At 48.8% G+C, this 12,971-nt stretch overlaps 1 protein-coding gene across 3 annotated transcripts in view; it reads right to left on the bottom strand.

The window, feature by feature from the left end:
- Positions 1-3,822: 3,822 nt before the first annotated feature.
- Positions 3,823-12,971, bottom strand: part of RASSF1 (Ras association domain family member 1) — a 34,134-nt gene continuing 24,985 nt past the window's right edge. The window contains exons 1-5 of one of the 3 annotated variants that reach the window (XM_072650554.1): positions 12,081-12,508; positions 6,326-6,430; positions 5,779-6,076; positions 5,432-5,547; positions 3,823-5,043 (exon numbers count right to left, since the gene is read on the bottom strand). In XM_072650554.1, the coding sequence (XP_072506655.1) occupies positions 4,897-5,043; positions 5,432-5,547; positions 5,779-6,076; positions 6,326-6,430; positions 12,081-12,233 (819 nt within the window). In that variant the 5' untranslated portion in view covers positions 12,234-12,508 and the 3' untranslated portion in view covers positions 3,823-4,896. Of the gene's footprint in view, positions 5,044-5,431; positions 5,548-5,778; positions 6,077-6,325; positions 6,431-7,159; positions 7,265-12,080; positions 12,509-12,971 lie in introns of those variants that run through there. The other 2 variants (XM_072650556.1, XM_072650553.1) reach the window with 2 other exon arrangements.

Below are 12,971 nucleotides of genomic sequence, written 5' to 3'. Positions count from 1 at the left end.
TGAGTGCCTTCATAGAGACAAGAAGGATCTTATATACAGAAAGGCTGTGGGAAAGATCTGGCCGTGGTCTAGTAGTCTGGGGTTCCAGGGATGATCTTGATAGGAGCGGTCAGGTCTTGATGGAAATGACCAGTACCCTGGGGTGAATAAGGATCAAATCGAAGGAGGATCTTAGTGGGATCCTTAGATGGGAGTGGCCAGTGGCCTAGAAAATGGGATTTTGATAGGATCAAGGGTGGGAAGTATAGTGGAGATTTGGGTATAGCGATAATGAAAAGCTTATGGGCCTCAAGAAAATGCCAGATTGTGAGAAAATCCAAGGAGCTTTCAAAGTGAAGTTTGTCAGGGTCCTATAGACAAATGAGACTAAAATTCTTTTGGGGTAAGAGACAAAGGCCTCTGCTTGGGCCCATATCCCTTCACTTCCCTGCTTAATTATCTTAGGTTTGCTTATAACACCTCCCTCCCCCAGTAGGACAAGGACTGCTTCCCCAACGAATACCCAGCACCTCCAATGGTGCCTTGCACAGTCTTCAATGTTGAGGTCCCATCACCCTTGTCCATATACCTTCACTATCATCTGTTTGTATACTTGAATTAGCTTCGTATTAAAAAATAATTTTAATTGACATCTTTTCTCTAACCTATATTTCCCACCCTGTCTCCCTCCTCCCCCACTCCCACAGTTATTCCTTATAGTTAAAAAAAAGTTCAGCAAAATCAACATATTGAAAAAAAGTCTGAAGTTATAGTCAGTGTCCACACCCACAGGAAGCTTCTCTTTTCCTCTTTGGAGCCATTTCATTGGTCTCATTTCCATTGAACTTGTAGTCATGGTTCATCTGGAGAAAGCTGGAGTGGCTCGGAGCCTAGAGGGATAGACTTGGAGTCAGGAAAAACCACGTTCAAATCAGGCCTCAGACACTTACTGCGTGCTCCTGAGCAAGTCACTTAACCTCTGTTTGCCTTTGTCCACTGGAGAAGGAAATGGCAAACCACTTCAGTAGCTTTGCCAAGAAAACCAGATGACCAGCGTTAGCGTGCAATCTTCCATGGAGCTGAACGTAACTGAACAATGACGCTGTCTGGTCGATTCTTTTCCTGATTCTGCCTTCTGTCACTTCCCATTAGTTCACCTAAGTCTAGCTCCGAGAAGAGAATCCAAACCTACCCCTTCACTCTGACAATGTTCCATCTTTCTGCTGTGCTCACTCCTCCAACACTACCATTAGCTCTGGAAAGGTCAAGTAAGTTGGCTGCGTTAGTGTTGCATTCACCTGGATTCCCGACTTCCTAGATCATAACTCCCTGCCTTAGCTACCACTGCCCTGTGTGCATAGTCTTCCACATTTGAATGTAAGCTACTTGAGGGTAGACACTGGTCTGATTTTGGATTTATATCACTAGTACATTGCACATAGTGCTTAATTAAATGCTTAATATTTTTTCATTTATTCCTTATAAGCAATACAGTGTAATAACACTGCAGTATGTCCATGTATCCATATAATGTCATAGTATAATTCTCAACCTAGTTTGGCCCGTCTGTGGAAATGGTTTACCAGGGTGTGGCCACTGCACATGCTTCAGCTTCTTGGAGCCACAGGTGAGAGTTAGGCTGAACAGGTGGACACCAAAGGTGGAAAGAGCCCTGAAAAGGGCTTGGCAGCCATCACACCAAAGGTACTGGTTCTTTCTGAACACACCCTACACCCTTCACCTCCTTAGCTGAACTTCCATCTGAAGAAGAGGTTTTGAGGGCCATTAGTCTCCTTTCATATGGCAAAGCACCTGGTGCTGATTCTCTTCCAGTTGAGATTACAAGGTAGGGGAACCATTGCTCATACAAAAGCTGACTGAAATTTTCCAGCTTATTTGGCAAGAGGAGGTTATCCCCCAGGAGTTCAAGGATGCCTCCATTATCTCTATAAGGGTAAAGAGAATAGATTGTCCTGCAACAATCACAGGGGGATCTCTCTCTTAAGTCATCGCTGGCAAAATTCTTGCTAGAGTCCTTTTTATAGGCTGATCCTTCACCTGGAAGATGGCCATATACCTGAGAGCCAGTGTGGTTTCAGGAAGGGCTGAGGAACAGTCGATATGGTGTTTGCTGCCCGACAACTCCAGGAGAAATGCCAGGAGCAGAACAGAGGTCTGTACACGTTTGTGGATCTGACCAAGGCCTTTGACACCATTAGTTGTGAGGGCTTATGGAAAATTATGTCAAAATTTGGTTGTCCGGAGAAGTTCATCAATATTGTACATCAGTTTCATGATGGCACGTTTGCCGGGGTTCTGGATAATGGACAAAGCACTCGTGCCTTCCCAGTCACCAATGGAGTGAAACGGGTGTGTGCTTGCTCCCATGCTTTTTAGCATGATGTTTTCAGCCATGTTGACAAATGCTTTCAATGAGGATGAACATGGCATCAAGGTCAACTATCCTACTTATGGTAAGTTCTTCAATTTGAAAAGGTTACAAGCCAAGACCAGAGTGGAGGGAGTATTGGTGCATGATTTTCTGTTTGCAGATGATTGTGCACTCAGTGCAGCCTCTGAAACTGAGATGCAACAAAGTATGGATCAATTCTCTGCTGCCTGTGCTGATTTTGGCCTAATAATTAACACCAAGAAAACACAGGTGCTCCTCCATCAGCCACCACCACATCATCCATACGTGGAACCATCAGTTACAACAAATGGAGAAGTTTTGAATGCTGTGGATAAGCTCACTTACCTTGGCAATGTACTTTCCAGGGATGTATACATCTCAGTGTTTGGGAGGCTCCAAAGAAAGGTTTGGGAGAGAAGAGTTATTAGACTGACTACCAGACTGAAGGTCTACAGAGCCATTGTGCTGACCTCATTGTTATATGCTTGTGAAACATGGACAATCTACCAGCGCCATGCCAGGAAACTGAATTGCTTCCGCTTGAACTGTCTTAGGAAGATTCTAAGGGTCACCTGGGAGGATAAGGTCCCAGACAATGAAGTCCTTGCTCGACCTGAACTGCCAATTATTCAAACTATGCTTCAGAGAAAGCAACTCCAAAGGGCTGGCCACATTGTTCGAATGCAAAATGTCTGCTTGCCAAAAAGACTATTTTATGGAGAACTTGCATGGGGTAGGTGATCACATGGTGGCCAGAAGAAACAATACAAGGACACTCTCAAGGTCTGTCCCAAGAACTTTGCATTTGACTGTGCAACATGGGAGACACTGGCTCATGCCTGCTCAGCATGGCATGCCCACATCAGAAAAGATGCTGTCCTCTTTGAGCAAAGCAGAATTGAGACAGCACAAAGTAAACGCAGATGTGCCAGTTTGGGATATTCACCCCAAATATTCACCTGGACTATCTGTGCCCAACCTGTTGTAGAGTATTCCGAGCTCGATTGGTTTGATCAGCTACAGTCAGACACACTGAAATTTCACTTTACAATTTTAGTCCTCAAAGATGAAGGACAACAACCATAGTATAATTATTTGTGTTCATGTCATCCCTAAAATATCAGTTTCATGAAGGCAGGCACGATATTTTATCTGAACTCTGTATACATGGCATCCACTTAGCTGTTTTCTGCCTCTTAGTAAAGGAGCAGTGGAATGTAGTTGGGAATTATCATACATTTTCCATCATGGCCAAAGGACAGATTTCGTGTGATTTGTTACCAAGGGGTGGGGGGGAGTGGGATATAAAGGGGGAAAACCATTTAAATAAAACTCTGTCCCCCAGCACTTAACAACATTCCTAATATGCACACACACACTAAGAGTTAGTAGAACTGAATGCGACATACAGATTGACCTTGAAGGCAGAATGACTGGCCCAAGCTTTATTATTATAGGATTCCTCTTGGGCCCCAGGCCCTTCTCGTGCCACACCCAGCAGTCATCCACAGGTCCCACACACTCTTATCTCCGCCTGGGAGTCACTCAGCTGAGATCAAGAAACATTACATACAAATCATGACAAATATCATGAGGGATATTACCCTCACTGTGGTTAACACCTTGGGCAGATGACCACTCCTTCAAAGCCTAGCAACAAGGAAAGCCTTTTGCTGGCCAGGATCCTTTTGAATCCTCTCATTGCCCATGACTGCACCTCCAGCCAGCAGTCTTCTTATCCTCATTAATGGGTTAGATTTCCAAAGGTTATCACTGAAATCAAATCCATTTGCCTCCCCGTTGGCCTAATGGCCCCCATACATCTTGAGCATCTAATCTTTTCATTTCAGTGGGGCTGGTCCCACATAGTCATGAAAACCGATGACCCTCTGAGAGCCATCACATTTAGCTGAAGCTTTTCCACCCATAATGAGACCGTGTCTCAGGTGTGTTCAGCTTTGGCCAACACAACATCTCTAAAACAAGCTAACAGGGCTTTTGAACTATGCAGAGTAGATCTCTGCTAGCACCAAAAGATGTTCACCACCTGGTAGCTCTATTTGAGAGCTGTCTCCTTGGTATTCTCAAGGCTAAGGGTAATTTCTGGGGGTGGTGGACAGAAGGAACAGAGAATGCCACAATCCAAGAAGACTGTGCTCTTTGAACCCTACCCCAACCACCCTCCCAGATGTATCACAATGAGCCACAGGGGTTCCCCACTCCTAGCTCTGATATTTTATAAGAGGACTTTTCAGCCTCTGTCATTCCAAAGTAGTAGCCATGATGCTACATTCAGGACATCCTATGTCCCCACACACCTAGCTAGCTCCCCCTCAGTTGGGAAGCCTCCACACACACTCATTCTTCAGGCCCCAACACATTCAAATGACATCCATTCTGTGCTGCCCCCCCGCCACCCACCCCATCCACTTGGCCTGGTGGCCTCTTGAAGCCTTTAAGCAACCCTGACCCTAAGGTCATGAAAGAGAAGGGGAGAGGGGGGGTCATCCCAGGGGACGGGCTCCTAGTGCTTCCTGCATCTTCTGGCGGCAACGAGAATACTTCTGTAGAATCTGTCGCACATGTTCCTCCTCTTCCCGTTGCAGGATACGAAGGAAATTATGTAATTCAGGCATGCTGAAGGCATCCCACTGAGGGTAAAGATAGATACAGAGTGAGTCCACATGATCTAAGTCCAGCTAATATTTTTTCCTAGGCCCTATTGTTTCCAACTCTGGCAGTAGGGAACGTTTCACACCAAAGGGGACAACAAACCCTATCCTTTTTCCTATGAGTTCCAGAAAGCCAGATCCATTCCAAGGTAGACTTTGGTGTTCCCTTGATACAAGAATAGGTGCAGAGGTACCATTTAGCCTAGATTTTGCTATGTCTTACTTTGACCCATTTTATCACTCCCATCCTGAGCATGAACATTGTGATGATCCCAGATGTGTGGAAATGACCTAGGTTCTACCATCATAGAACATGCGAGGGGGCCTAAGGGTCTCCCAACTCTGTCAGAGAAGATTCGATACTCACATTGACATCTCCAGTCTCATTTTCTTTTAGGACAAAACTCAAGGCTTTTTCACTGGGTCCTGCCAGCAGTCTTAAGCGCAAGGGTTGTTCATCATCTGACAGCTTCCGCAAGTACACTGCGGGGCACAATCACACAATCATTAACTTTTAAGAGCCAAGGGCTCCAAAGATCACCAAGGATCCAAAGCAATCAACCCAGTCCGACTCCCCCACCCATTTATTGAACTGGCAATAGTCCACAGTAGCTGAGTCACTTTCCTGAGAAGGCACTTAAGCTTCAGAATCCCAAATGGAGATACAGTAAATCAATCAAGGGAGAAGAAAAGGGAGCTGGGTAGGCTCTCTACCTTGGTCATGGCGCTCTGCCCGCTCAAACAGGGCAAATTTTCGGGGGTTATCCACCACTAGGAATTTTCGGAGCAGTGCCTCAATGACCTCTCGGGCCCGTGTGCGGGACAGCACATGCAGGTGTTTGACTGTGTCTTTGGGAAGATAAAAGGAGGTGCGGCGCTTCACCGACTGGTTTTTCCCAGGGGGTCGCTTGGCGTCCTGCAGGGAGGGTGGCTTCTTGGTCGCAGGCACAGACACCGGACGCACAAGTTTCAGTTGTACCTTGATGAAACCAGTATAGGAACCATCCTTGTTCTGGAAAAAGGAAGAGATATTCAATAACTGGAAAGAGGACACTAGCACGTATCCTGGGGACACCAAGAGAGGACAAGTAGGTGGCACCAGTCCTGGAGTCAGGAGAATCTGAGTTCAAATCTGGCCTCAGATACTTACTAGCTGTAATGACATTGGGCAAGTCATTAACACCTGACTGCCTCCCCCAAAAAGAAACCAGCCGAGCTCTTGTGACCTCAGGCTCTCTCTGCTCCCCACTCCGGGGCTCACCAGGCTCATGAAGAGATTACTGTTGATCTGGCTGTTATACTCCTTGATCTTCTGCTCGATCTCACTTTGAGACAGGATCGGTTTCTCCCACTCCAGGGGTTCATCCTAGGGCAGAATACGTTATTATAGACATGATGTAAAGTAACAAGACCTGGGCTCAAATTCTGTCTCTGATGCTTGCTACCTGTATGACCTTAGGTCTCAGGGACTTAAATGACAGGGTTGGAGCAGATAATCCCAATGTCCTTTCCAGCTCTAAATCTCTAACTCTAGGACTAATAAAGGCAAACAGCAAATCTTGCAAATGAGGATTGGAATGTGTATTTCTGGTACTGTGGCTGGTCCTCCAGCGTTTCTTTCCCAGGTCTGTCAATTCCTCTGTTCTGTGTATACCAGCCCCGGGCCTAGCACAGTGCTATACACAGAGTAGGCACTTAGCTACAATTTGTTGACTATGTTCAAGCTTTATGGCTCTCCTGGGCTACATGTCAACAATTTATTGCAGACCACCCTTACTTTTAATATCTGAGACTGAAACAGTCTCTATCTATACTGTGCAATTTCCCCAAGATATTTACTGCCCCTCACTGGCTCTCCCTTCTTGCCCAGACTGAAGAAGGAAACAGAAGGTGTATGGCTGAGAGGCATCAGTGCACAGCTGTGTAACAAAGATCACACACCAGGCACTAGCAGCAACAGCTGGAGTGATAGCTGTAATGCTTGGACCAAATTCAAACCAACACCTGCAGGTACTCCAGGGCATGAGTCTAAGGAGTCAGGGCAAACTATGGGTTTGGTAGATGGGTGATGACTTAGAATAAAACCATTTCTTACTTAACTAAATCCGAGTGCCCTAAGTCAGTGAACTTTCTTCTCTAACCGCACTGCCTTCCACGCCCTCATGAGCTCAATATTCAGCTTCCAGACTCTGTGGTGAGCGTCTAGGCAAGATCCGGAGAGTGATGGGTCAGGGTGTGTTCCAAGAGATTACAGTTAACACCAGAGCCCACTCTGCATCTTACTCTGGGAACAGAACCATGCAATAGGGTGGGGGCCCTGACTCACTGCCAGGTTTGGAGGTGGCAGGTTGTTACTACCCTGTTATTAACCTTAGGAGCCGGTGAGGTTTGCCCTAACAGGGGTGGTGCAAAATGAAAGCTTCCCCAGCTGTGGCATGGAGAAGACAGGCAACTCCCACACCAAAGAGAGTCAAGTTCTCTAAATGGCGGGCTTGGGTCCTGCCACTGGAGATGTCATAAGTGGCACAAGAAAAGCACCACCCAACTCTGAACAACTGTTTTTACTCTAATGTATCTGTGGTCAGGCCTTGTGAACCCAAACCTATGAAGTGACACCAAACACCACAAAGCACAAACACCAAAGATGTAGATATGAGTTCTGTCCACATTTAAAATAAAAATTCATAAGCTCTAAGAATATGGCAGAACCCTTGAGTTCAAAGCATACGAAAGAAGAGTTTTCAGGCTGGCCTGGCATGAGCAATCCTGGGCACAGAAACTTTTCCTCCCCATTGCTCTAATATCCATGTAGCTAGAGCCTGGTATGGGCACCAACCAGCTCAGCTGGTCCCTTCCCCCATGCCCCACCAAGTTTCTCTTGCCTTGTAGCACCAGGGAGCTCCTACTCCTTGGTGAGGGAAGAGGAGGAAAGGGTGGAGCCTGCAGGGCAGGAAGGGTGGGATCTGGGCTGGAGCATGTGCACTGAGTTGGTCTTGCATTCAATTGCATCAGTCTTATTTCCTGTTGACATCAGATACTGGCGAGGGGGGGTCATGGATGAAAGCTGAGATCACCCCTGACCAATGCTATCCTCTGGGGAAATTTGGAAAATCATTTCTCTTCCCATCTCATGGCCAGCCCTAAAAGTTAAACTAAACTGTCCTGTCAGACAGTTACAGGGCTACATGCCCTGCTCTGGACCAGCTGGATTCTTTCCAGGGTGGGAGGTGGGGTCCTTTGAACTTGGTGGGTAAGCAGCTTGTATACACATTCTTATGATTCCCAAGGCTCAGCACAGTTTGGGAACTATGAGGATTAGAATGCTTATCAGGGCCTCCCTCAGGACTGCTAGAGACAAAGCTGGGATCCCCATTGAAAAACTCTGCTTTCATATGACTAGATCTTTGCTGTCTGGTTTTTAACCATAAACAAAAGCTTGCTACTTTTCATTTTTGAGAGACTGCCTTCTGTGCTTATTTCCTAAATGATCCAGGTTGAGGATGGCACAGAATTAAAGGACACTGGGTCAGCCAGTCACTTAATTCCTGCTCCCCTCCCCACCCCCCCACATAAAGGAGGAAAGGGGAGGGAGCAAAGAAATTGTCCATGTGACATACAACACTCCCCAAAGAGTATCTTGGCAAAAGGTTGCAATACCATGGACCAAGTGATGACACGATGCCCCTGGACCTGGGAAATGTTCCTCTGAGGTTTAGAATTTATTTCAACTCAACAAATATTTATTAAGCACTTATAATGTACAGGGCATTGTGCTAAGGCCTGGAGAAACATGTGCTTGGAGTCTTGGAGTCAGGCAACATGGGCAGGGCAGTTCTCATGCCCAGGGGAGAGGCACATGATCCAAGATCCCAACTGGAAATTATTCTAGTCAAAGGAGGTGGTGACAGGAAGCAGGATGGGCAGGATACAATAGAAGAATGCCAAAGTCCCCCAGAGCACAGGACCACAGGGCAATGGACGGCAGCATCCTGTTTATAGAACAAAGGGAACTTTCTCCAGCATTCCCTTAGACAGAAAGATCAGCCAGGTCACGACGGGATAGGACTGATTTATCTTTCTTCAGAAAGCCAGCAAAAACTTCCTTGCCATACCCTTCCGGCCATCCCCGCCCTTTTTAGCTAATCTTGGAGAATAGGAAACATGGCTTTTTCTTTAAAGATAATCTTAATGAATTCTAACAGGTGAAGGTTTTCAAGATCCTCCTTTCCAAAGCACTATACAAAATTATCCTGAGAGTAGGGAGGTCTCAGGAGAGACCCATACTCAGCTTTCAGTATTGCCTCTCTCCAGAACTAAATGCTCTGGTCTGGAATGTTCCACAGCCACAGTAAACATCCTCCATATGGGCTTCAGTTTATTCCAGGTTTGACTCGGTGGCCCCATTACCATTTCACAACAAAAAAGGGCCATGCCTTAGTCATTTTTTGTTTAATTATGGACCCACATACCTCCTGGGAACATGAATGCTGCAGGGTAACTTTAAGCTTGGCTCTCCAGAGGGGAAGCTAGATAAAACTCTCTTAATAAGCTACTTCAGGATCATTGGATGAACACAAGGTGGGAAACAGGAAATATATCCTACTTTGTGCCAGGATATTCACAATAACCTTGTGAGTTAGCACCTTGTGAGGTGCTATTATCTCTATTTCATAGTTTAGGAAACTTAAGGCAAACAGAGGTTAAGTGACTTGTCCAGGGTCACACTGCTAGTAAGGGTCTGAGGCCAGATTTGAACTTCCTGACTCCAGGGCCAGCACCCACTGATCTACCTTTCAATACAGTCTCTATTGCCCCAACACTGAGTTTCACCTCTATGCTCCTTAATTCTGACTCACAAATTCCCTCCCATGTTCCCTAGATAGTGAAATGCTGGGTGCTGATCTACCCAGATGTGATTAGGGAAGAAAGGCCTACCAGGAAAAGCCAAGATTAGTTCTGGGTATGAAACTCCATTTATAAAAGTCCACAACAATTCACTAAGGTGGGTGGTATTATCCCCTCTTCCTTCCATGGAATACATTGCAGGGAGGCACATTTTCCCTGATACCCTTGCCTGGTTTTCCTGACCATCAAGTGGGGTTATGACTGTTACACTGGGGGGGGGGGGGGCTTCTCCCAAAGATATTGAAAGGAGGTCTTTTCACAGGATGTCAGAAACATCACCCTGGGTCAAAACAAGGACTTGGTCCATGACAACCATTTATAAGGGTCATTTTTGGAGAAGTATAGTTCTCTCTGATACCAGACTCAAAAGGTTAGGGACATGTCTTCCAAATTCTCAGCTTCTTTTGAATAATGACTCTTAATGATAGGTTATCCTAGCTTTATCTATAACCTTGGACCAATTTATGTTAATCAGCCTTTACTATTTCTCTGATAACTCCACTGCTTCCTGATATGTGAAGTGAAGCTTCTGTTAACTGGTCTTTAAACAACTCTTTTCAAGCTACAGAGGACATTCCAGTTCTTGTGTTTCAGGAGTGGTGAACAGCCCAGCCTTCCCTAAGGTTATGGGGCTGCTTTTCTATCTCTTCCTGCCTAGATCTGCCATGCTCTGTCCTGATCTCTGGTTAGCATGTTCCTCTTTCTTCTGTTTCAATTTTTCAATGTCTTCCTCCTCCCTTTTCCCTTATGGCTCCTTGTCTCCCTCCCCCCACTTCTCCTTTACTTGGAGAATATAAAAATGTCATTGCTATTGGCCTTAATCACAGAGGAATACCCTTTGTCTATCCCTGGGGGTGGGTTTTCCTACTTTCATGTGACTCTTTAATGGAGGCTTTCCTTTTCATACCCATGAGGCTCAACGATGTAGAGTTGGAAGAGACCATAGAGGTCATGGAGTTCAATATCCTAATTTTACAGATGAGGAAACTGAGGCCCAGGGAGTAAGCGGCTAAGTCAGGACTTGAACCCAGGTTTCCTGACACACTAAATCTCATTCCACTGCATGGTGTTGGCTCTCACACCTACCATCAGGTATGCAAGCAGGAGAGGATGGGTGAGAAACCACCCTAGGCAGCTGCTCCAGAACATTACCCAAGCTATTGAACAAAACTCTGCAATCAGGTTTTCACCTTGGGAACAATGCCTGACCTTGTTATCCTCCAGAAGGCCTCAGCTGCCTCCTTCTCTCCAGCAGCCAGGTGGACCAGGTTCCACCGTTCCAGCAGCTAACCAAGTCACTCACCAAGTCCCTCAACAAGCTCATTATCTTAAGCTCAATTTTTCACATGGCTAAGGACTCCAGGACAATGAAGCAGAAATGAAAGAAAGGTGTTGGTAACTGAAACTAGCAGGATAAACAAATACTTTACACAAAACCTACAAAAAGGTGAGAAGATTCCAGAGAAGTATGGAAATTGTGGGCAAGAACATCTTATCAGCTGGATTAGAGGAGGCCCACAGGATTCGGAGACGGTGGGCGTGAGGAATCCTGAATTAGCTTCCGAGGTTTATCTCCCAAGGAAGGCGGAGACAGTGAAAAGGGCTGGCAAGTTTACACAGTGCCCCTCCGGTGTTCTCCTCCTCCCGGAGGCTCGGAGCCAACCACAACGGCCCTACCTGTCCCACCCGCCAAGAGAGCTTCCTAGCGTAGCACCGGAGGGAGCGAAGGCACCACAGACAAGTAAAGGATCACAGGCGCTGCCCTCGGTGCTGCCCTTGGCGCTGCCCGCCGCTCCAGCCTCTCCCAAGCGCAGGGTCCCAGCGAAGCTGCGAGGCCCGCGGGAGAACCCCCAAAGCCCAGCCGGGTCGGGGCGCAGGAGGGCGGGGGGTTTCCGGGCGGCTGCCGGCCTGCGTGGCATCCTCCAGCGCCTCGGGCCGCCCACCCCCGACGGCCCCGGAGAGGGCCAGGGGCGGAGGATCCGGGAATTGGGAAGGGGGAAGCAGGAAGAGGAGGGACGGCTGGAATTCCCCTGGGCCGCACACGCCTTAACCCCGGAGCTGCCGGCTGCCCCGGGGGCCCCGCCCCGTCCGACCTCCGCGCCCGTCTTCACCTGGGCCCTGCGCGGCTTGCGGGCCAGCGAGGTGCGCGCCGTGAAGTACTGCTCCAGCTCCGAGTCCGAGTCCTCCTGGCTGCAGTAGCCGCTGCTGGCGGTGCTGCTCCAGGTCATCTCGAAGGCCGGGGTCCCGGCGTCGGTGTCGCTCATGGCGCGCCTTCCCCTCGCCCCTGCGGCTGGACGGAGCGGACACGGCGGGGCTGGGGGCCGGGCCGGCGGGCGTCGGGCCGGGCGAGACTGCGGGCGGCGATCTCCGGCTTCGGAGCCGAGGGGCGCGAGGATACCCGGGGGCTGGGCTGTGCTCACTGGCTGGAGCGAGCCGCGGCGGCCGTTAGGGTGCAAACGTCGGCGGAACCCGCGGCCAGAGCCCCGGCGATTGGGGGCCCGTCCGGGCTCCGCCCTGTGCCCGCTCCAGGCGGGCCCCGCCCCCGCCCTCCCCTTTCCGGTGGCGGCCGCCGGTCCCCCGCTCCCGCTGACTTCATCGCCCAAGCAGCTGGGCTCCGCGCCGCGAGCTGGGCGGAGCGTGCCTGGCTCGGTCTGCGGCCGGGCATGCCGCGTGGAGGCCCGCGGGCTAGGACTGGGGGGCTGGGTTCCAGCTTGCACCCGCGCATTCGCCCCGGGGCGCCCCAGGCAGGGGCTCTTGGCCTCTGCCCTCCTGTGCCAGGGTACCCCAGCTGCCTCCTGGCCGAGGCCCCCACCAGGACGGGCTCTCAGATTCCCAGCTAATCAGAACCGGGGGATCACCTCCAACTCACCAGCCCCCCTCCTCTGACGGTGGGGAAACTGAGGCCCAGAGAAGGGTCCGGACTTGCCCAGAGCCACACAACCAGTCAGGTCTTGGATTAAGGACTATCACTTTGAACTTCATACCAACAACAGCTGCCATTT

Source organism: Notamacropus eugenii, chromosome 1 (genome assembly GCF_028372415.1).
Source record: "Notamacropus eugenii isolate mMacEug1 chromosome 1, mMacEug1.pri_v2, whole genome shotgun sequence".
Lineage (NCBI taxonomy): Eukaryota > Metazoa > Chordata > Mammalia > Diprotodontia > Macropodidae > Notamacropus > Notamacropus eugenii.
This window is presented reverse-complemented; position numbering and strand designations above follow the sequence as displayed.